General features: G+C 47.2%; 1 protein-coding gene across 2 annotated transcripts; it reads left to right on the top strand.

Moving 5' to 3' along the window:
- The first annotated feature begins 3758 nt into the window (after positions 1-3758).
- On the top strand, positions 3759-7942 carry MRPS23 (mitochondrial ribosomal protein S23). Of its 2 annotated transcripts, none has more exons than XM_010951081.3 (5): positions 3759-3936; positions 4427-4597; positions 6821-6898; positions 7100-7226; positions 7573-7942. In XM_010951081.3, exons 1-5 carry the CDS (start codon positions 3893-3895, stop codon positions 7711-7713), a joined length of 561 nt encoding a protein of 186 aa, XP_010949383.1. In that variant the 5' UTR covers positions 3759-3892; the 3' UTR covers positions 7714-7942. The 2 variants fall into 2 exon arrangements, with proteins under 2 accessions (XP_010949383.1, XP_010949381.1); XM_010951079.3 differs by having other exon boundaries at positions 3761-3936; positions 7570-7942.
- Positions 7943-24071: the final 16129 nt, after the last annotated feature.

Below are 24071 nucleotides of genomic sequence, written 5' to 3' on the forward strand. Positions count from 1 at the left end.
GGATTGAATAAATATTATTGTTTTCTTCTTCTGTTAAAGCAACTGCTAATGGCTCCCTGATCCTGGCTCCCTGCCAAAGATGAGGAGCTGTATTCGTGATTTCATCAATCTGCTGGGGTTTTCACCTATCAAAGCTGTTCTGCTACTGGAGATGCTCTTGCTCTTTTTGTCTGATAAACTCCGGGGCACTATTTACAAAGATGTGGGCGGAGTGTAGGGAAACCACAAGGGGTGGCGTAAACCCTGTGCCTATTGTCCTGTTTGGGCCTGCAGGGAAGGGAGTAGCAGTGACTGGAACCTGGTGAGAGAGCTCTGGACGAGACCTGTGACTTTTTCTTCCTGGATTGTACAGGGAGGGAGCCGGAGAAGCGAGACGGACTCATTCTCCTCCTTCCTTCTAGACCCTGGCCAATGGCTCCCATTGGCAGTACCAAGTGGAATCCAACTGGAAACAGAGGGCAAGAGGCTGGAGGATGCAGTCCTAGAAGTTAGCCTCCGGGAGGCACAGGGCAGGGTGAGGGAGGGCGCAGGGTGGGCGTGGCTCTGGGAGGGAAAGTGGAAAGTATTCAGCACAAGAACGTATTGAACAATGCTGTGGGCTGAATGGTATCCCTCCAAAATCCATACCCTGAGGTCTTTGCCCTGGGTACCTCAGGATGCGATTGTGTTTAGAGATGGAGTCTTTAAAGAGGGATTTAAAAGGAAGTCATTACTTTGGGCCCAAAATCCAACATTGACTGGTGTCACAAGAAAAGGATACGGGCACCTACAGAGGGAAGACCATGTAAAGACAGGGCAGAAGACAGCCAAGGAGAGGGGCCTCCCAAGAAACTAGCCCTGTCAACACCTTGATCTCTGACTCCTAGCCTCCAGAATTGTGAGATAAAAGATTTCTGTTGTCTAAGCCATCCAGCCCGTGGCACGTCGTGATGGCAGCCCTACGAACGAGTACAACCAGTACGCTCTTCAGCTCATAACTTATCCATTATGAATTTGCCTCTCGGTCTCCTCCACTGGACAGCCAGCTTCTCTAGGACAGGTAGGTGCTTAAATGTTTGTGGGATGAATGGATCATTTAACAAGGAAATAAAACATTCAGGCAATTTATGAAATATCATCAAAATGCCACAGTCCCAGGTGGCAATCAGTGGATTACAGGACACAACAGCAACAGTGATGCTGTAAAAGCCACTAGACTTGTCTGTCACTCAGAAGCACTCACCAGGTGCCAGGCACTACGATCAGGGCTTTACAAGAATGAGCGCTTTTACTCTTGCAACAGGCCACTCAGATAGTTGACACTGCCAGATGTCAGGTGGGGAACTCGAGGCTTGAAAGCCTACATAATGTGCCCAAGATGAGATGACCGGTGGCCACATCTACAATGCGATGCTTGGGACAAAGTGGGGCTGAATGATCCTAGTGGAAGGAATGTGGCCTTTTGGAGAGTTTACAAGCTCTATTTCCTTATCTGTAAGATTGTCAGGACATGACCTATAACCTCAGGTAGTTGAAAAATTGAAGGAGATAATCTAGTTCCCTGGTGGAGTGCATGGCCTGAATGTATCAGCTCCCTGCTGCCTTGAGAGGCCCGGATAAGACAGAGAACCTCTACCATCCATCCTGCCTGCCCCCAGCTTCCCCCTATATGGTGAATGAATGCTCCCCAGGGTGCACACTTCCTGTTGCAGCCTCAGAGGGTTCCCCCTCCATCTTGCTCCCACATCTTCATGGTCCCTGACTCTACCCACCAACATTCTGTTCTCAGTCACAGAAGCCTTAAGTATGATACTGGAGAGGAAACTTTAAACACTCAGAAGAAGGGACTTCCCCAAGAAGATCAAGTGAGAAAATCGCCACCATGCAATTTATCCTCCATCGAGGGTTTGGGTCTTTGGCTCCCCTCCCTGAACTCAGAATAAGCCCTTCTAATTCTTTCGCAGCGGTAACTGGGTAACTGCTGTGACCTGGGGGGCAGGCCCGAGTGGAAGAAGGGAAGTGTGTCTGTGGTCTGGGCTGGCAGCTAGCTCTGACTGGGACAGAATTAGAAACTTGTTATGAAGCCTCAGAAGACTATATTTAGCTGGGAGCGTGTTTGCTTTCCCTGGAGCAAAGTCTTATAGACCTTCCTAGGACTGGAAAGCCGGAGCCTGCACACTTGGCTCAGTGGCCAGAGCTGCGCTCTCTCTTCCCTGTTCCAGAGGTCCTGAGGCAGCAGTGAAACCCACCTCTCAGCCGTGGGTCTTAGGCCACCCTGTCCTCTGCCCCTGGGGCCCGTTTTGTCTGACCGCCTCAGTCCGCTGGTCTCCAGCTGAAGACAGAGCAAAGAAGGCATTGGGGGGTCCTGTAAAGGACCTAGGTGGGGCAAAGACCAGCTTTGTCAGTTACCTGTCAGATGAGTTACTTGACCCCTGTGGCCTCACATTCTCATCCATAACCAGGATAATAGTAGCCACTTGTGGGTAGGTGTGTGGATTCAGTGAGCTAAGCAAGAACTGCTCTATTCCTCTCCTCCACCTCTCCTGCCTCCCATATCGCAGGGAGGACTCTGGGATGACTTGATGCTCTTTCTTGCTGACAAAGATAGTGGGCTCCCGGGAGGTATTTTGTGTGTATGTAATTTAAAGCATTTCATTGGATTAAAAAATTCAAATATGCATATAAACTCATCACAGGTTAAACTCTGAGGGATACATAAAGAAAAAGGTTTCCCTTCCGCTCTGGTAATCTCAATGGAGATAACCAGTGTTCACAGCCCTGGGTGTCCTCCCACGGAGTTTCTATTCTCATACAAACACAAACACATGCAAAAGGGGTTTTCTTATTTCTTTTAACAGGTTAGGATCCCATTCAAGGTGCCTCTCTGCAACTCCCTTTTTCATTTAACAGTAAGTCACGGGCATTCATCTAGGTAAATACATATGATCCAGCGCGTTCATTTTAATAGCTGCATAGGATTCCATGGAACATATGAAACATAAATTTCCCAGTTGATGCATTGAGTGGGTGGGGAGCGCTACGAACAATGCTGCCATGACGACCCCTGCACAAATATCCTCGTGAAGTTGTGCTTTAGTTTCTACGGGGTACTTTACCCGAAGTATGATTAGTGGGCAAAAGGTAACCCAGAAAGTTTACTTTCCCCGGATTTTTGAATTTGTTTGTTCCGGACACTTCCACTTTTCAAAGTCCAGGGAGCAGCTAGCTAGCGACGCCTCCTGGGGAAGAAATACTAGTTGCCGGTAGCGTCCCTATTAGAGCGGATGCAGGTGACGCTCCAGGGCCAAAGGATTTAGTGGGGAGCGCTAAACTGCAGGAGACGGAGGACAGAGGCTTGGGCTGTAGGGTGACCCTGGGCAGGTGACGTCCCTCCCCGAAGCTTGGTTTCCTTCTGCGTAGCCTGTGACTCCAGCCAAAACTAGGCGCAGTTCTTGCCTGGAGCTGGTGACCCCTAATCTCTGCCTTACGAATGCCTGAGCCAGTTGGCTCCCCCCAGGACTGCGGCTGCCCCTCCCTCCTTCCTACCTATCATCTTCCCTCCGCGCGGCCCCATCTTCTCGGAAGGAGTTGGCTTAGTAAGGTCAGATGTAAAGCAACCATCACAATTAACCCCTCCCCTGGACTGGTCATTTAATTGCTTCACCCGAGTTTTGGCTCCCTCCCTCCCTGGAGGCTCGGCTATCGAGTGCTCCCGTCTGAACCTAGCGTGGAGCCGAGGGCGCGCCGGCTCGGCCATCCTCTGCTTCTTCCTGGCCCCGCCCTCCCGTGGGGGCCGCGGTGGCTGCACAGCACTCCTTATCTCGGTCCGCAACGTACGCCCACTTCGCCTGCCACGGGCGCTTCCGGTTCCGGTTCCTGTACCTGGAGCCGCGCGAGATCCGAGGCGCCGGGCATGGCGGGGAGCCGGCTGGAGACCGTGGGGAGCATTTTCTCGCGGTGCGTGCCCGGAGCCGCTGGGGGCCGAGGGCACTCCCCATTTCGCGCTCTGTTTTGGGTGGGCCTGAGCCGCCAAAGCCTCTCTCGTGCTCTCTCCTGCCTCTGAAGAGTTATATCTGACGACGTCACTCCTTGAATCTCTTAGCTTTCACGTTCAAGATCGCACCTCTCTCCTCCGCCAAGGGAGGTCTCTAGGAAGGGGTGGGGAGGAAGGGGCTGATGGGCCTGGCCGAACCGGCTTTGCATTTTCCTTAACGGCACAGTGATAGGGCGAGGGGGTAGGACGAACATAAAAATGGAAGGATTAACCCCTGAGCACTGTTAGGTTGGTTTGGAATATGGAAACATCTTACCTGTAGGTGGGAATACCTGCTCTGCCCTCCTTCTGTTGTTTTCCGGACCCTGCGGTCCCCCAGATGTCCCAGGCTGCGGCTACACTGATTCAGGGGCTCAGGCTGTCACTGACCTTCGTTCTTTACCCTCCCTTAAGGACGCGGGACCTGATTCGGGCTGGGGTGTTGAAGGAGAAGCCCCTGTGGTTTGACGTATATAACGCCTTTCCCCCGCTGAGGGAGCCGGTCTTCCGAAGGCCCCGCTTGCGATACGGCAAAGCCAAAGCTTCCATCCAGGACATCTTGTACCACGAGGATCGGATTAGAGCGTGAGTGCGGAGCCCATATGATGGACAGGAGGCAGCAGAACGTCAGAAGGAAATGTTTAGCCAGCAGTCTGGCAACTTAAATAGGAATGGAGTCGGGGCTTGCCCTGTGAAAAGGTCTTGTCTATCTAGCCAGATTAGGGAATCAGTGCCTCTCTCCCGTGTGAGACAAACGAAAGTTCCGAGAAGTAGAACCTGGAGCCCAGCAACCGATCATTTCTATTTAGCTACCTGTGTCTGCGCATCTGTTTGGTGGCAGGCACTATGCTAAGCCCTTAGCAAACATCCGCCTTAGGCCTCTAATCCTGTGAGATAGGGATATTCGTCTTCATTTTAGTCATGAGGACTGGGGGCCTCAAGGAGGTCAGCTTAGTGGGAATTCACTGACAAAGCCCTTTCCCTCAAATACTGATGTCAAGTTAGTTTTTAGTGCCTAGAATTTTTACAGATTGTTTTTTAAGTGTTAAGATCAGAGATTGTGCCTAATTGAAATTAATACATATTCCTCATTTTTACCCCTATTTCTGGTTGTAAGGAAATAGTTTATAAAGTCATTGTATTTATTGGGGTCTAGGCACCTTTCATTTGAGAAATATTCTCCCCATCCCCACCCCAAACAACACTCCTTTGAGGTGGAACTGGTGTGTTCCAGCTCTGCTTGGAAATTTTCAGGGTAGGGAATTTTCAGAGATCTTTGGGACACTGAATACTTTCCCAGCTTTTTTCTGCTTAGATCTATTGCATGCACTTGGTCAGGATGCTTTCAAGGTCATTTATACATTAAAATCACTTGTGCTTTTACCATGTGTGTAGCAGTGGAACTAGGTGATGGTCATTGGAGAATGTGGAATATTTTACTGTTCCCTCATAATAACATCTTAAATAATTTTTTGAACCTTTATCTTTTTGGCTTTTTTGTTTGTTTGGTTGGTTTTTTGGGGGGTGTTTTTTGATATTTTGTTTGTTTGTTTGTTTGTTTTTAAAGTGATGAGGTTTTTATTTACTTTGATGGAGGTACTGGGGATTGAACCCAGGACCTTGTGCGTGCTAGGCAGACACTCTACCACTGAACTACACCCTCCCCCCTATTTTTTGATATTTTTAAGAACTTATAATAACAAGATACATTTCAGGTGTATCAAAACCTAAGTATAGGAAGTGAAATCATAGAAGTACTAGAAGGAAATATGGGAGAATTTAAATAATAATCTGAGTGGTAAAAGCCTTTCTTAGCATGACATAAAACCTACAAGCCATAAATGAAAATATTAAGATCTTTTGCACACACAAAACAAGCAAAATCAAAAGTCAGCTGACATATTGGGAAAAAAATTTGGAAGACATATCACAGAGGGCTGATATCCTCTTCATACTGCTGTCAAGTTTGCTTATAGGTCAATAAGAAAAAGACCAAAAGGAAAAATGGGCAAAGAATGTGGACAGGCCACAGAGAGGGAAATTCATTTGCTTTTAAACATGGAAAGATGTTCAGTCTGTTTCATAAGAAAAGCAAACAACATTGAGCTACACTACTTCACCTGTCAAATTGTCAAAGATCAAAAAATTGGAAAATATAATTTGATCCAGGGTTTGGGGAAGTAGGCAGTCCTTTACCTTACTGGTGTGGGTGTAAATGGGCACAGCTCCTTTGGAAAGCACTTTGGCAATTTGGAAGGCCAAATTACAAATTCTTATACCTTGACCTAGTGATAACCATTTTTATGAATTTATTCCACAGACTTACTTGCCCAGTGCACTGAGAAAGATAAAGGTAATCACTGCAGCAGTATCTAAAGTAGCAGAGGACTAGAAATAATCTACATGCACCAATTTGGAATGATCTCTAAGAAATGCTAAGTAAAAAGGCGGGATGTGCTCACCATCCCTGGGGTTAGACAGCGTGGCTGGGGATGTGTCTGGGGACGGGGAGTGATGGATGTGTGTGTGGTTGTACATTGCTAGAGCATCCCTGGGTAGTGTTGCTTCCTGGGAAGTGAACCTGGAGTTCAGAGGTGAGGAGGAACGTTACTTTTCACCTTTCTGGAACATTAGATGTATTTACCACGTGCATGCAGTGCTTATTTAAAACAGACAAACAAAAGCTGTTAGGCTCAGGTTCTGTAGGTCACCTTGTCCTCAACTCCTCAGGGCCCAGCAGTTATTCGTTACTCCATTCTTGGCCATGATCTATAATTGGAGATTTATATTGTGTTTTGTGTTTTCTAGGAAATTTTATTCCACGTATGGATCTGGTCAAAAAGCTTTTGATCTGTTCAATCCAAACTTCAAGTCTACCTGTCAAAGGTAAGCCATTTTACAAGTCCTGGGTTACTTTTTTTTTTTGAGGATTTTGTTGTTAGTTTGAGGAGTTTTGTTGAATTCCACTTGAGGGAAAAGATGTTTCTGTTGGAAAATGTGTTATAGGAGTGCTTAGTACTGTGTGTAACAGCACATCTTGACAACTCCCAGTACACAGCCCTAAGATGTGACTGCTCGGACTTCTAGGTTTGTGGAGAAATACATTGAGCTACAGAAACTTGGAGAAACAGATGAAGAGAAGTTGTTTGTGGAAACAGGGAAGGCTTTATTGGCAGAAGGTGTCATTTTACGACGAGTAGGAGAAGCAAGGAATGTGAGTATTTTATTATCAAAATTGTCTAATTTGCCAGAGGTTGAAGGAAGTCTTGATTTTCTTTCCCCAACCTTGGCTCCAGGTCAGATACTACTGGATCAGATAAACTAGAATTTTGTGGTAAGGACTGCTGCTTGGAATAAGTAACTTGTGAGGGTTTTTGAAATTGTGATTCTGTAGAGGTTTTTTAAATCATGTTTATTGTTTGTCGTAATAGAATATGACCTGAGATAACAGTGTTATATTTTTGACTCTGTGATAGAATGTGTCTGTCACATAACTTCAGCCGGTTAATTGAGTGAAAATGACATCCCTTTGACGTTCTTATGTCTGGTCTTTTAAGCAGCAGGAAGGTAGCAGGAAGGCTGAACCCATGGGTGTCAAACCCCAATCTGTGTTGGAAGAGAATCAGCCTCTGACAGAAGTTCCACGGGACCAGCATTTGGAGGCACCTGGAGAACAGGAAAAAGGCCTCTCACCTCCCTGAAGAGCTCTGTGTGCTGTGTACACTGACAGCCAAGCCGGCTGCAGGAGATGAACGTGGAACTATTTTTAACAGTTGGACTGTGCAAATGTTGCTTGATCTCTAAGGCATTCTGTTTGCCTTCTTTTGGTTCCCCTTTCTAGGCTGTCATAAAGCTCTGTATCACAGTTGGAAAGAAGCAGTTATGTGAACTTTTATGTTTGGACGGTATTAAATGAAGAACTCCCTAGTGCTTATAAAGTAAATTTATTTTAAAACTGTAAATTGCATTAGGAAACCTTTATAAGAATTGTTTGAGTGGGACTCATTCTGCGTAGGTTTGCTTCGAGTTTTATGTTCGCATTTGATTCGCTGCTAGGTTTCTTGTCTCTGGATCCATCAAACTTCCACTTGGACACAACGGTGTGGTTCCCTGGCCAGCTATGTATGTCTGCAGATAACCTTTGTACTTTTTGTTTGAGAGGCCAAGCTGACCTGTGCTTTGCAGTAAGAGTAAGAACCTATCACTGATGGTAGACAAAGGCAAAATTGTAAGTTTAATCTCACGGATTGAGTGCTGGAGACAGCGTACAGATGCACAGAGTAAGCCACTCGGTAACGATTTATTGAATGAAGGAGTGATTACATCCAGCTAAAGACTGAATTCCGATGACATCTCTGTGGGTAACTGCGTTGCCAGGAGGAGCGGGCTGATTTAGGTGGTGTGTCCCACCAGCATCCACCTGCCTCTCTGGCGTCAGGGTGTGCTGATGGGTTTCTACCACTGTCTTGCTTTCTGTAGCTCCGTATCTTTTACTAAAAAAGTGAAATGCCCCTCAGCTATTAGTGGTCAGCTGTTTGTAGTAAGCTGCTTCAGAAGTGCCTCATTTTAAAACTCAGGTAGCTTCTCTCCCCCGTTGCTCTTCGTGTCATCTCTTCTGTCTCCTGGCAGGTTGGGGGCGGGGCCGCAGAAGGAGGGCAGAGCAGGTGTTCCCACATACAGGTAAGATGTTTCCATATTCCACATTCCAGCCTGTACACCTCCCTGCACATGGTGCTCAGGTAATGGAAGGCAAATGAGTACATGAGGCAAAAGCCATTCTCAGCCATGCTGCCTCCCCACCTCCCCATCACTGCTTTACAGTTCATGTTAAGGGGACGCTTTGCTTTTAGTTGGGGAAGTAAGTTACATCCATTCCACATTAGGCAACCAGTGGGTGCCAGACCCCTGGCCGGGCCTTAGGAGGAGAACTTAAGCAGGTGGAGGAGACGGTTCTGTTCTCAGAGCAACAATCAGCGGTCACTCATTACCTCTCTAATCCTTATCCTTTTGGGATTTAAAAAATGGATTTTTTTTTGTGATAGTGATGAAGATATTTTTAAAGTTATTTGTTGCCTAATTAGAGACAAAATTATACATGGTTTAATATTTAAATTGAAATGGTTCAATTTGGCCCATGGTTCAAAATTTAAATTGAAAAGCCAGTCTCTTGTACCCCGTCCCCCGGCCACCCCTTTTCCCTTCCCTGGGGCCACCACTATCACCTTTTTCTTTCCAGAAATAATTTTGAGCACATATAAGGGGAACCAAGCACACTGTTCTGGAACTTGTTTTCCACTTAATGTCTCAGAGATCCTTTGTATGGACGCATAGCAAACCTTCAACCTAAAATCCCAGTCACCAAAACCTAGTCAAAGGTGTGAAGCTTACTTGGGGGTTCAGAACTCCTCCCACGATCCGTGGGGGCAAAAGCCATCACCAGGTCCCTACAGTGTTTGAAGAGAATGGGAGTGTGAGTGCATTCTTGGCTTTAAGGACCTTAAAATCTAGGTGGGAAGATAAGAGTGACTTTCAAAAAGGTAAAATGAACAGGAATACTTTTAATTATGAAAATGTGTAGAGTCAGGGAGAAGGACCAGCTCTGAACTAGTCCAGGACCACTGCCTTGGAGGGGGTGGGTTTGAAGTGTGCCTGCTGTTCCTTCTGCCTGCAGCACACTCCCTGCCACCAGGGTCTTTAGAAACCATACCTCCACTGCCCCTTTCAAATGGTATCTCTGCTCAGAAGCTTCACCAATGTTCACATCAAGTCTCAGGTCCCAGCTGAGCCCCTTCCAGGCTACGCTCGCCTGCTTCGCTGCAGTCGGCACCCCGGGTCCGCTGTTTATTTCCCTGCCTGCCTCACCCTGGTCTTCTTTCCAGAGGGAACCATCCTTTCCCTATTCAGCATGTGAACAAGGGTAGAAATTCTTATTTTGATCTGCTGGAGCGCTAAATCAGGAGTAGACCCTCCACGTGGGTTTGCTGAGCTGAAGCCAAGGAAGGCATGTGTCCAGGCGATGGTGGAGTTTGCACGAGTCTGAAGGTCTGGATTCTAGTTCTGGTTACTCAAGTTTTTACTGATGTGACCTTGTGCCTGTCACGGTCTCTCAAACTATGACAGGGGTGATGATGTTTGCCTCTTTGGCTTCCGGTTAGTACTGGGAGGATTACTTGAGATAATAAATACAAAACTCACTTGTAATATGTGTAACAGGTGCTTTTCTTAACTCTTGAGGAGGAGTGAAAAACAGGCTTGAGCAGATAGGGTGGGATCAGATCCTGGTGGTCTCAATAACTACTCAGAGGGGCTCAGTGGGTGTAAGAAAGTTTGAGCAGGGAAATAACGTAGTGAAAACAGTGTCAGGTGGAAGAAGATGCGCCCAGATGTGACATAAAGAATGGGGTTGGGGGAGTGGGCAGGCAGGGAGGGAGGGAAGAGGAGACCACGACTTTGATCTCTGCAGCCATTCCCCTTGGAGGCAAGGACTCCAAAGTTTGAGATCTGAGTGACCAGAAGAACACTAACATCGGAGGCAGGGCAGGGCTCAGTGGTGGAGCGCGTGCTTAGCATGCACTGGGGTCCTGGGTTCAACCCCCAGTACCTCCATTTAAAAAAAATAATAAATAAAATGAAAGAAGCCAGTCTGAAAAGGCTACAAACTGTACGATTCCAACCAAATGACATTCTGGAAAAGGCACAGCTACAGGAACCATAAAAAGATCGTGGTTTCCAGGGGTTTGGGGAGAGGGAGGCAGGCAGGAATGAATAGATGGAGCACAAGGGACTTTTAGGGCAATGAAATTATTCTGTATGACACTGTAGTGGTGGCTACATGTCATTATGCATTTATCAAAACCCATAGAATGTACAACATCAAGAGTGAACCCTAATGTAAACTATGGACTTTCGTTGATAATAATGTGCCCATGTTGGTTCATCAATGGTACCAAATACGCCACACTGATGAGGGCTGTTGAGGGTAGGGGAGTATATATATATGTGGATGGGGAGGGCTATGTGCGAACTCTGTATTTTCTGCTCAATTCTGTTGTGAACCTGAAACTGCTCTAAAAGAATAAAGTCTATAAAAATAAATAAGTAAGTAAACCTAATTACGTCCCCTTACCAGAAAAAAAAGAAAAGAAAAAGAAAGAAAGGAAAAGCAGGAAAGGTGGGGAAGTGAGCTTCAATTCTCAACATACTGAATTAGACGTGATGGCGCAACCTCTAAGTGGCAGAGATGTGGGTCGAGTGTCTGGGAGATGGGGAGGAAACAGGTACCGGGGTGAGAGTTGGAGCCAGGAGAATGAGTGAGCTCTCCCAGGGGAGTGTAGAGAGACAGGATGTGGGGGACTGAGCCAGGTGGATGTTCAGGACCGGGGGAATGAGAAAGTCCGCAAAGAAAACAGGTCCTGCATCTTCCATCGTCTAAATTGCAAGGCTTGTTGAAGTGGTCCTGGATTCACCAGGTTTTACAGAGTTCTTCCTTTGCTTTTGTTGGCTACACCTGATCTTTGTGTGTTTTTTTAAAAGGCAAACCTGATTCTTTTTGTGATTTTTGTATAGTCTTCCTCGATTTATGATGGGGTTAAGTCCTGAAAAGCCCATCATAAGTTGAAAATATCGTCGGTCAAAAATGCATTTAATCGCCTAACCTACAGAACGTCATAGCTTAGCCTAGCCTACCTTAATGTGCTCAGAACACTTCCATTAGCCTACAGTTGGGCAAAGTCATCTAATATATGGCTTATTTTATAAAGTACTGAATAGCTCATGTACTTCGTTGAATACAGTACTGAAAGTGAAAAACAGAAAGGTGGTCTGGGTACAGGATGGTTGTCAGTGTATCAGTTGTTCACCCTTGTGGTTGCAAGGCTGTCTGGGAGCTGTGGCTACCTCCCTTCCCAGTGTCACAAGAGATTATCAGAGTGCATACCGCTAGCTTGGGAAAACAAAATTCAGAAACGAAAAATCAAAGTACGGTGTCTACTGAACGTGTACTCTCACACCATCGTGAAGTCAAAAAATCATAAGTCAAACCATCGTAAGCTGGGGACAGTCTGTGTAATATGTGACGCTCTGTTCTCTGATAATGAAAGTGGTATTACAGAAAAACCTAGGCCTCCAAAGAATTCCTAATTTTGTTAGAATGATACCCTTCTCTCTAAATAAATGACGGCTTGCCACTTGAAAATAGTCAACAGATTCCTTTTTAAACAAAGTCATTCAAGTGGGAGGATAAGATCTCTGAGGCTAGAGCGCTGGTGCCTGCCTCTGTTCTTGGGAATCCAGACAAGGCAGCTGGAATTGTGCGGCCTCATGTATCCTTCCAGGCTCTCAGTTGTGACCCAGCCCGGCTCAGATCGGGGCTGGCAGTTTCCCTGACGGCATGGGAGCTGGGGCATGTGACACAGTGCCACTCTGATAGTGAAAGGGAGTTGGCACTCTGGAGCTAGGGACATGGAAAGGTGAATCGTGTGTGTCTAGCGGGGCGAGGTTATGACTTTGTTCCTATCTGTGTTCCTGAGCTCTGTTCCAGAACAGCCAAGAGGTGGAGGACTGACTGGCTGGGTTAGTCGTGCGTTTTGAGCCTTTGATGGTGCTCCGTGAGACGGATGCCTGAGCAGGTTCAGTGAGCAACTTGGTTGAGGTCACCTTGGCTGATGGAGGAAGGGCACCTGCCCTCCTTGTGGAAAAGACAGGAAATGGCTGTCCTGACACTCCTAGGGCAGCCCTCAGTGTGGCAAGCTGGTCTCTGATTGGATAAGCCCAGCACTGGAGCAGTTTCTGTGGAGATGCTGAACCAGACAAGTGTTTATTGCTGCAGCACGGAAAATGAAAAGGTTGCTAGGGGAAGGCAAAGGAGGCAGGGAGTTAAGTGCTACGTCCTCTACAAATGCCGCCGCCATGCCCCCCTGGCGGAGCAGATTACAGAGAAGGGATTTTTGTTAAATGCTAGCTGACAATGAAATTACATTTTGGGTATAGTTTTACCCTCGATTGATGCTTTTCCTGGACTGGAACTTAAATGTCAGTCACCTGACCTTCTGGTTGCTCAGTTCTTTTAATTAAAAGATGGTTCTAAGCAACATCCAGTAGTGGTCTATTTATTATTTATCAAGCATTTTCCTTCCAGCAGTTAGTGAAAGGTCAGTGGCTTCAACGGGTGCTTTGTTTTTGGTGAGCAGCTTAGATGAAAAAGATACACAATCAGTCTCCGCTCCCTCCTGTTTGCTCATGGGCAGGATACTGCTTAATAGTCATTGTGGCATTTAGGATCGCAGACCTCTGAAAACATGCAGAAAAGTGCATGTGCATCCCTGGCTGCTGAACATTTCTCCAAAAGTAAACATCAGGTTGTGATTATGGTTAATAATGAGATATTGATTGTTTGAAAATGTCACCGCCTGGGACCTTAGCCGCAGCACCACTAGATGGCGCTGTACTCTCATGCTGTTTCGCCACTATTTCTTTCTTTCTTTCTTTCTTTCTTTTTTTTTTAATTTCCTTGCCTCGAGGTACCTTGCCTTTCAAGGTTGGCGACTGTCCTTGTAAAATAATGTTCTGGCTGAGATTTAGGAAGCTGAGGTCCTGGCGTGCCTGGGATAGGGTAGAGATGGGAGCGGAGGGGCCACTGGACAAATGACAAAGACTTGCCCGGGGACTGTCTGCACCAACATAGGAACAGGAGGGGAAGGACCTAACGGGTGCTGAGCCCCTGAAGATTCTGCCCCGAGCAGTGTTCCCTCACCTCCTCCAGTCAGTGACACATCTGCCAACTTGCTGTGGAGGACGGAGGGAGAGAAATGTGCAGGCAGGGGGCAGTTGCGGAGCAGTGGAAAAAACCCAGGCCTTGGTGGAGAGACAGACCTGGGTTTGAAACCCTGGTAGATTGCTTCATCTTGTGCCATTAGGGGAGTGAGCAAATGAATAGCTTGAGCCTCAATTTCCTTATCTGTAAAACTCCTGGAGCTGTGACCCAGAATAAAAGCGTGTGAACAAATCGGATCTGTCTTTGCTCTCCTTGCTTGGCAACTGTGGATTCCCACTGGGTGGAGACGAACATACTTTAGAACCAAGTGGAGAAGAAACAAGAAGATGGTCCTGGGTACTGTTTCACCAGCCACCTGTTTAACCGTTTATCTTTCCTCAACCCTCCCCCCCTAGTAGTTACCATCTCCTGTATCTTCCAACTTTCTAGAACTCACTCACTCACTCACTCAATCAATTAAAAAAAGACAAGACAAAAGAGGAAACCAAAGGCCACCTTGGGAATTCGTCCACTATTGGAACTCATTCAGTGCTGGTAGCTTTCACCGAAAAACTTGCTTTTCTTTAATTGTTTCTTAGGCAGATTGTGTGCGTGTACTTATATGTGTGTATATAGAAACCAGTGTCTTAATGGCACTCCTTCTGTCCCATATTTCCTTCCTCATTGTTGCTCCCCTGCCCTCCTTGTGGGAAGCTTTTTTCCTTTCTTTCTCCCCCTGCACCCCAGATTGTGGGGGGAAGTCAGAGACCCAGAGACCCAACAGGAGAACATCTCAGCGACATTGTTCCTGGGCCCCAGGGCTGTTCAGCAATTGGGGCAGGAGTTTCTGGAACTCCCTCTGGTCCCCTCCCAGCGAAGGGGGTGATGGGATGGGAGCGGATGGTGGATCGGATGGGAGTGAAGTCTGGAGAGCCAGAAAGATCTCTTCATGTCCTTCTCCCCTTCCTCTGCCCTCATCCCCCATTTGATGCTGGTGGTCGGCAGGTGGGCTGTGAAAGCCTCTGCCTCTGGTCCCCAGAGATGCTAGGCCAGAGGCGCACAGGGCTTAGGGCGCCACCCAGGTGCGTTAGGAGAAGAGCTCTGGCCTCTTTCCTCTTGAGGTCTCAAAAAGAACTGTGTTCAAATCCTGGCACTGCCACTTCCTGCGCAATCATGGCTTTGGGCGGGTCCCTTAACCCTTTGAAGCCACAGTCAGCCCCAGCACAGGGTGTGGAGCTCGTTGGGTCCCTGAAAGTATATCTGTTGAGTGAACGAATGAACTAATGGGTGCTCCCCCCCATCTCTGCCCCAGGGTGTTATCGGATCTGCACCCACCAGGCATGCTCTGGGGGGCAGAACAAGAGGCTGGTGTGGCAGAACTTTGCGAACGTTCTAGCTTTGTATGGCTACACAAGATAAAGGCGCAGGAGGATGACAGGGAGTGCTGGGCTCCCCGGCCCCGGGGAGCAGGACCTCAGGAGAGACTCCGAGCAGTGGGCAAGGATGACTGGTCCCGTCTCTGCCTGCTGAATTCTGCAAGACATGCCAGGTTGTTCCACAAACCCCCTCCTGGGGTGCTTGGTTTAAACTCTAGATACGCTCAGAATTATCTCTAGAATATTAAACACAGAGCCAGGAGGGGCCTGAGCTTTAAGGCCAGCTTGCCCTGGCTCCAGCCAAGTGAGGTGAGGTGGCCCTGTTCCACCCTAGTGGCTGGGTCGTGGCCGCCACGCCCTCCTGGGGCTCATGCCCTTCCCCACCTGACTTCCTGCCGGGATCCATCCTCTGCCCTGGCATATGTGTCATTTTGTTTCCTTAAGGCCTCCAGCCCCCTGAAGGTATAACTCCAGGGACTGTGGGCTTGTGTTGTCACTTCTGTCGCAGCTTTGGGCTGATCTAAGGGCAGGGCTGGGCCTCCCAGTTCAGACTGGGGAGAGGGAGGGTCCGGTGAGCTTGGCTCGGCCCCGGCTCCCCATTTCCCTGTCCTGCCACACTCACAGGGCCCTGAGGTTAGAACAACAGGCAGTCATCTTAATGCCAGAGACATTCCAAATTAAACCCTAAGAAGGCAAATTTGTCTTGGGCATCTGTGCCCCATCCCACCCTCTCCCACTCTCGGATGTGAGAGGAGAGGACGGGGCCGTGGGAGACAGGCCAGATGAGGAGGGGAGATCTGGTCACCTGAGCTCCAGGCAGATGGAGGGCACCAGAATGTTCCACAGTCCTGCAGCGTGACAGCCGTGCCCCTCATGGGCCGGGCAACCTCACCGCCAATCTAGCACGTTCTCCAGCTTGGGCCTGTTTATTCCTTCCCTTTGGATAACTCAAGTGCCTGGACTGGCTTCTTAAAAGAACCACTTTGCATACCTGTAAAGTCAAGAAGGTTGAATTTAGGAAAATCTCATCTGCAGCACTTGGTTCCCCTGAGCTGTTGGCCACTTATAATTAATATTAATGAAGGATGGAGGATGGATGCTGATTGCTCCACTGACATATGCGTGGCCAGACCCCAAAGGGGTGACTTGAAAATCTGAAGGACTTGAGTGTACTCTACTGTCACGTTGACGAAAATAAGATTTTCAGGGTATAATCAAAATTTCGTATGTATGAGAACTCGATGACCCATAGGCAACGTCTGCATTAAAAAACAAAACAACACAAAACAAAGAGCTGAGTGGGGAGGGCGCAGCTCAAGCGGTAGAGCGCGTGCTTAGCGTGCACCAGGTCCTGGGTTCAACCCCCGGTTCCTCCATTAAAAAAGTAATTAAATAAACCTAATTACCTCCCCCTAAATAAAATAAAATAAAAATACATAAGAACAGTGCCTTTAAAAAAAGTTATATTAAAAAAAAAAAAAAGACCGAAGACTGAGTTTGCTGTTATTGCTCACTAGCATTTAAAAATAGCTCCTTTAGCCTAAAACTGAGGCAGGAGACCACACGAGACAGTAGAGGGAGCCCTGGATGAGGTCCCTGGAGACCTCGGCCGGGCTCCAGCACACCCACTAATTGGCTGTGACTTTGGAAAGTCATTCAACCTTTTCAGCCATTTGTAAAATAAGGGGTTGAACTACAAGACCATGGAAGGCCCGTTCTTCGGGTCTGTGGGTCCAAGAAGAGCTTGCCAAGATGGGGCAAGCAAGCACGTTCCAAGACTTACCAAATACTTGTTTAAAATCTTTTCACTTCTTGAATTTTGGTTATGGAAACACTCATGAAGGTAGAGAAAATGGTATGATGACCCTCCACATGTTCCTCATGTAGACTTAACCATTGTTAATAATCTGCCATGTCTGCTCTCCTGTCTTTTTTCTGAAGTGTTTTTTTTTTTTTTAAATGGAGATACTGGGGATTGAACCCAGGACCTGGCGCATGCTAAGCACACACGCTACCGCTGAGCTATACCTAGCCCCCATCTCCACTTCTTAAATATTTTAAAGCAAGTTCAGATGTGGCCTCCCTTACCCAAGCCTTCAGTCTGCTTCTCTGGAAAGCAAGACCTTTTCTGACATCAACCCAACACCATCATTAAGCCTAACAAAACAGTAAATAAAAGTAATTTAATCTCACCTGATACCCAGTTCACATTTAGATTCCCCCACGTTTCCCTGAACAGGTTCTTCGCCTCCTCCTACCCCAAGCCAGTCCGTGGGGACGACCACCGTTACCCACGTCTGTTCCTAGTGCTTCTGGTGATCATTCGCAGAATGAATCCGTCTCTACGACCACTTCTTGTTTCCCAGCTGCGGTCGTTGTGTCTGGGCTCTTGGCTGTGATGGTTGAGGGTTCAGCTAACTTAGATTCGCTCTTCCTTCCATCGTGGGTATATTTCCACCTAGTTCCCCTGTGTAGCAACACTTAATGTTCTGCTTTGGGCTGAATTGTGGTTCCCCACCCCCCACCCCCTACAAAGATATGTCAAAGTCCTAATTTGTCTTTGCAGATGGAATCAAGGGAAGATGAGGTCATACTGCCTTAGAGTGGGCCCTAGATCCAATGGCTGGCGTCCTTACAAGGACAGGAGGATTTGGAAACAGACACACATCAAGAGGGAAGATGGAGGCAGAGGTTGGAATGATGTGACCACAACCCAAAGCGCACTGAGGGTTGCTGGCAGCCACCAGAAGCTGGAAGAGGCGAGGAAGGAGTCTCCCCAAGAGCCTTCAGAGGGGGTGTGGCCCTGCTGACCCCATGATTTTAGACTTCTGGCCTCCAGAGCCGTGAGAGAACACAGTCGGGGGGTTCTAAGCTGCTCAGGTTGTGGCGATGTGTTACAGCAGCCTCAGAACCCAGCACGGTTCCTCTCCCTTTGGGGCATTACTGTGGGGAGGGAAACTGTTTTCCGCCTTCCCTCGTAGGGAAATACTCAGTTCTTCCCAGCTGTGTGTCTCTTCCTGGGAGTCTCCCTCACTACCCACATAGAACATTTCACTTCTGATCACCAGATGTGTGGAGGTTTCCCCCACAATGAGCAATTCTCTGAGACACCAGCTGAGGGTCCTACAATATAATTCAAGCCTGACACTAGCTACCCAGAGATAGTGTCAGGCCCCACAGCTTAAAGGCCAAATCTCGTAAGACTGCCTCCCCCTCCACACCCGCCCCCTGGCCCCATATACACACACAGACTTCAGATGCAAGTCACAAGCCCTGTTATCACCTGTGCTTCAGACCAGCCAGCTAGAGATCAGAGCTTCCAGCAGTGCCCTTCCTTGGGTTTGACTGATTGGCGAGCACGATCCACAGAACTCGGGGAAACATCCACCACATTTACCAGTTTATTAAAGGATGTGATAAAAGATACAGATGAACAACCAGATGGAAGAGATGCTGAGGACCACGTATGAGGAAGGGAGGCGGAGCTTCCAGACCCTCTCCAGGGCGCCACTCTCCCAGCACGTCCCCGTGTTCGTCAACCCGGAAATACTCCATACCCTATATTTCTGGGGTTTTATGAACGCTCCATCACACAGGCGTGATCGGTCATTAACTCCACTTTCAGCTCTTCTCCCTTCTCAAGAGAGTAAGGGGAGAGGCTGAAAAATTCCAAGCTTCTAACCCTGGCTTGGTCTTTCTGGTGACCAGCCGTCAGCCACGAGCCATTCAGGAGCCCACCTAGAGTCACCTCATCAGAACAAGAGACACTCCTATCGCCCAGGAAATGACAAGGCTTTCAGGGGCCCTGTGTCGGGATCCGGGGGCAGAGACCAATATATACTTCTTATTACAAACCATAACACCCCAACATCATAATTATATAAAATATGTACGCCTCTGTTTCTTGTTCTGTTGATTACCACTTGACTCCCTACTTTGTAAGATGAGGATAAGAACCAAAGATTTAAACAGATACCTGGATGGACCCAGGGTCTGAGAAGTCAGCGTGATCATGAGCTGCGCTTGACAAAGGGCGGATGCTTCTGGTCCAGGGCCACCTCTGCTCCAGGCTGTCGAGTGTCCCAGTGCCGGAGCAGCAGTGGAGGGGGGAGTCCCACCCAGAGTGAAGGTCCTCTCACGTGCCTCCAGGCACCAGCCCCCAGGGTCTACCTGCTTCCCTCTTGTTTCTCACAGGTCTGCTCCTCTGGAAATGTCCCAGATGCCAGCAAGAGAGATGGGTCCCTCCCAGGGCAGCTGCTTCTGCATCCTGCTTTGATGGGAAGCACTGGCATACCTTGGGGGATGCTGGAAGATGGTTGCATAATGCCCCCTTTTGGTTTTTTTCTATAGGAATGTTCTTAACCATCTTTTCCACTCTGAAGATCCACGGGAGATGTTTCTTTCCCATCTTGATGAAAAGAAAACCTGTGCTTCTTCTGCACAACCGGGATGGTTTACTTTCGTGGTCTTGGCAAACTGGGCATCTTAGCTTTGGTGGTGAGGAAACTCAGTCACGTGCAGCTCTGATGTAGGAGCTTATGATGACGTTCGTGCTGATTATTATGAAATATTTCAGGCGTGCAGAAATTACAGAGCCTAAATAACAGACATTCACATACCCACCATCCATTTTCAGATGTGAAACTTAACAGATACACATGAAGCCCTCTGGGCACCAGTCCTGACTCCCTCCCCTTGTGGTCAATATCTTCCTGGACTAGGTGTTTATCCTTCCCACGTGAAAAACAGTAAAGTTTCCCCAAAAGAATGAATCTGTAACACCCATTTATTTTATTTTTTAATTTTTTCTTGATGGATGTACTGGGGATTGAACCCAAGACCTCGTACATGCTAAGCACATGCTCTATAACTCACTGTAGCAAATAATTTATTTTGCCTGTATTAAAACATTAAGTGGTTTCATACTACCCATATGTATCCCTCTGTAATTTGTTCTTTTGACTCAATAATTTTATTTTGAAACTTACATTGATACATGTAGCTCTAATTAGTTCATTTTTTAAAAATTGGTGGTGCTGGGGATTGAACCCAAGACCCCATGCATGCTAAGCACGTGCTCTACCACTGAGCTACAACCACTCCACCTTTCCCCCTGCTAGTTAATTCATTTTCACTACTGTATAGTATTCTGTTCTAAGATTAGACAAATGATGGTGTTTAAGAGCATGACCCTGGAGCCAGAGTGCCTCTGTGATCTTGGGCAAATTAACCTCTCTGTGCCTCAGTTACCTCAGTTATAAAATGAGGTTAATAATAGCACCCATCTCCTAGAGTGGATGTGAAGATTAAGTAATGTAGCAGATGAGAGATGGTTCATTTAAAAATATGCCTGGTTCTGTTTAAGAGCTGTCTCTCCTTGTTACACATTCATTTACCTGTTGGCGGACATTGAAGTTGTTCTCTCTCTCTCTTTTTTTTTTTTGCCATCTCCAGGATGTGGCAGGGGACATTATTATAAAGTGTTTCTTTGTGCAAGAAAAGAGTTCCTCTGAGCCAAGGCATCCGTCTAGGGGCGGGGTTGCTGGGCTGCAGGGTGTGCCCATCGTTAGGTCTCTGGGCGACGCTGAGGTGCTCCCTCGAATGGCTGTCCTGAGTGGGTGAGCGTGTCCTCTGCTCCCAACCTGGCCCATTCTTGGCAGTGTCGTGTGCAGTTCTTTCGCTTAAACTTTGTTTCATCTTTCTTTCCTTTTGTCCAAATGGCCCTGTCTACTCACTTTTATTCTCATATATATTTCTGTAAGCATTCTTTTTTCCATTCACCCCCCTTTTTCTTTTGAATGAACCGGAATCTAAACACAGAAGGGTCAGACAGGCCCCCACAGCACGAAGATCACGAGACAGAGGGGCTGCCTGCTACCGCAGCCCTGGACCTGCAGGCACCCTGGCTCTCAGGGCTCGTTAAGGTTGCTGTTGGTCGGGACGACCATTTGTGAGTGCTCACCATGTAATAGATGCTCTGGTTACGTGATCTTGTTCAATCTCAGAGCAACCAGGTGAAACAGGACCATTATTCCCAGAACCTTGATTCAAGCGAGGCAGCCATGCTGGAGTCTCCACTCTTCACCCACGGCTGCCGTGAGGTGACTCACCGGCATGTAGCACAACTCCAGGGGGCATCATTCGCACAGACTCCAGTGTGATCAGCGCCCCTTGGAGTTGTGCAGTGCAGTGGCCCTGGCCTTCTACTAAAGAAGAGCTTAAAGGAAACACTTTCTACCTGTCTGATGGGCTTAGGAGGGTCGACCCCACTACCCACTGAGGGGCTTCTCTGCTCTGGATTTACTGGACTTTCTTAAGGTCATAGTTCTTCATGTTTTAAAAGCCTATTGGCCGGGGAGCCCCCCTGCCTATATCAACATTTGTTTACGAAGGGAGAGCCCAGCATGGGCCCCGTGCGCTGACACCAACCATGTCAGGGCACAGACTCGGCCGCTGTCTGTGGCTTTCCCCCGTGGCCACCGCGGACTTATTGAGCTATATATTATGAGTGGGCCTCACTTTGATGATGTGTTATGGATAAATCATTAAGGAGGCAGCTCACCGCGGTGATGGATCGGTGTAATAGATCATCAGAGCGAAGTCTTCTGCAGACATACAGGCTGCCTCAAAGGGTGGTGTCATTCAGGGAGGAATTAGCCCAGCAGCAGATCTGGCTTAATTACAGGATAAAAGGTTGGTGAGTGATGGGCTGAAGTCTGCAGCACCAGCATTTTGATTCTTGATGTAAAAATATAATTGGGCTTCCTGCGAAAATTTTTGATTATTTCCAAACAGCCTTCTGCTTTATCATAACAGCACGATTTGCCATGTGGCCGCAGGGGTACCTTTTATTGGGTGTGGGGGGGGCGGGGATCTCCAGGCCCTTTCCTCAACAGAATGACTGTCATCCTTTCAGTCTGTAGGCCACAGAATGAGTTAAAGGGAGATAAAATCCAGAAGGCCTGCCTTTAAGGCCTTCAAGATGATGTGCTTAGCAACCAGACCATTGGAATTGAGTGATTTATTCAAATCATCATTAACTAAGGCAGTGGTTCTCTAGACCAGATCTGTGTGCACAAGTGGGGAGGGGAGGGCAGTCGGATGAGCATGTGTGCGCATGTGTCTGAGGACATCAGCATCTCAGGGATAATCATAATAATCATGTTTATCGGACACTTAACATGCGCTAAAGGCTTTGCATGCATTATTTAATCTCATTTAATCCATACGACAACATTGTGAGACAGGCATTATTATTCTTCTTCTCATTTTCCAGATGAGAAAAGCAGCCAAGAGCCAGGATTACGGCAAACCGAGGTTGCACAGCTGCTCAGGGGCCGAGCCGGTGGGCCCGATGCTGCCGGTGACTCTCACAATCTCTCCTCCCACCTCCAAATCCTCCCTTGTTTTGAGGACCTTATACTGGGGTCTGGACCACAGACCTCAGTGAGCACGACACAGGATGTGTTTGTTGACAAAGTAGCTATTTTATTGTAAGATGCGTAAGTCAAACCTCAGGTGTTAGTAGGGGCTCCAGTTTGGTCTGAATTGGTTATTTCTTGAAAAGCCTGTAGAATGAGACTTCCTAGCAATGGTGGGCGAAACTATTTGGCCCAACTCTTCTCACTGGAGACAACTCTAAAGGGTGCATAAAATAGTTTTAAAAATCTTTTTAAATAGTATTAAATTGCTGACAAGACAGTAAGAAATGACCAGGTCAACAGAGATGGGAGAATGGGAACCAGGGGTGAATGAACGCAGGGGCGGCTTACGTTCTGATCTTTATGACCCTGCAGCTCTTGGGACGAGAGGGCAGGACAGAGCCAGAGCCAGTGTCTCCACAGTACCTGGGGACCCCTCGCGCCACAGCCTCAGAGGAGGGTGAGCTAGAAATGGAGCGGCCTTCACGCGGAATTACAACCCAGACTCCAGTTACCCAGATCGTCCGGGTCCGGGAAATCTCAGCCTCAGCTGTGGTTTAAGGTGCACCCAGACTGGTACGGCTCCGACACGGTACAGAAGCAGATCTCGGAAACTTAGACCTCATATTATTCCTGTAAATAATTTTTAAAATATTGGACTATGGTCAACAATACCCAGGCACACGAGGACACTCAACTCCGTAAGTGAGAACCAGCCAAAACAGGCGATAGAAACAGACCTGTAAAGACTTTAGATATTGAAACCGTCAGACTACAGACAATAAATGACTTTTCTTCCTTATGTTTAAATGAATAAAAGAGAAGCTTGACAGTATCTTCAGAGAACAGAAAGCAATAAAAAAGAAGTTGTTATAGGACACAAATATGCCACTGTCTATCCTCTGTTCTCCTCACTCATTCTACCCCTGACCCTCATCCTGCAAAGAAGAAAGAAATTCTTTCCCGTGGTGGGGTAGGGTATAGCTCAAGGTCCTGGGTTCAATCCCTAGTACCACCAAAAAATAAATACATAAATATATAAATAAACCTAATTACTCTTCCCCCAACCACAAACAAATTTAAAAACAGAAAGAAATTCTGTGCAGCAGGATTCAATTTGGAAACCTCACATAGCTTGGTATCAGGGACACTGTAAAAGAGTCAATGTCCTGTTCTCAATACATTTATCTTCAACAAAGAATGGCAAACACAGAACTCCCCTTTGGCTTTTATTTGCAACTTAAAAAATTATAATTTGAATTTTTATGATTAATATAAAAGTAAGAAATACTTTCAGACAAACTGAAAAATCTTGAAATAGACAACAGACAATATACCACATTTCTATAAAGCGGTATATAACCTCACATTTAAAAATCGTCATATAAAATATACTATTAAATTCGATGCGCAAGTGTTACGATCTGAAATGTAAGTGGCTATGATGCTGTGATGTATAGATGACATTGCTCAAAATCCACAGGCTATCAGAGAATAATGTCATAGTTAAA

Source organism: Camelus bactrianus, chromosome 16 (assembly GCF_048773025.1).
Source record: "Camelus bactrianus isolate YW-2024 breed Bactrian camel chromosome 16, ASM4877302v1, whole genome shotgun sequence".
Classification (NCBI taxonomy): domain Eukaryota; kingdom Metazoa; phylum Chordata; class Mammalia; order Artiodactyla; family Camelidae; genus Camelus; species Camelus bactrianus.

What these genes read in the sequence shown, in the direction of transcription:
- MRPS23 (XM_010951079.3), top strand. Translation starts at nt 3,893, where the DNA reads ATGGCGGGGAGCCGGCTGGAGACCGTGGGGAGCATTTTCTCGCG. An exon ending in TTCAAGTCTACCTGTCAAAG is followed by an intron (nt 6,899 to 7,099) that starts GTAAGCCATTTT and finishes TCGGACTTCTAG; the next exon opens with GTTTGTGGAGAAATACATTG. An exon ending in GAGTAGGAGAAGCAAGGAAT is followed by an intron (nt 7,227 to 7,569) that starts GTGAGTATTTTA and finishes TGGTCTTTTAAG; the next exon opens with CAGCAGGAAGGTAGCAGGAA.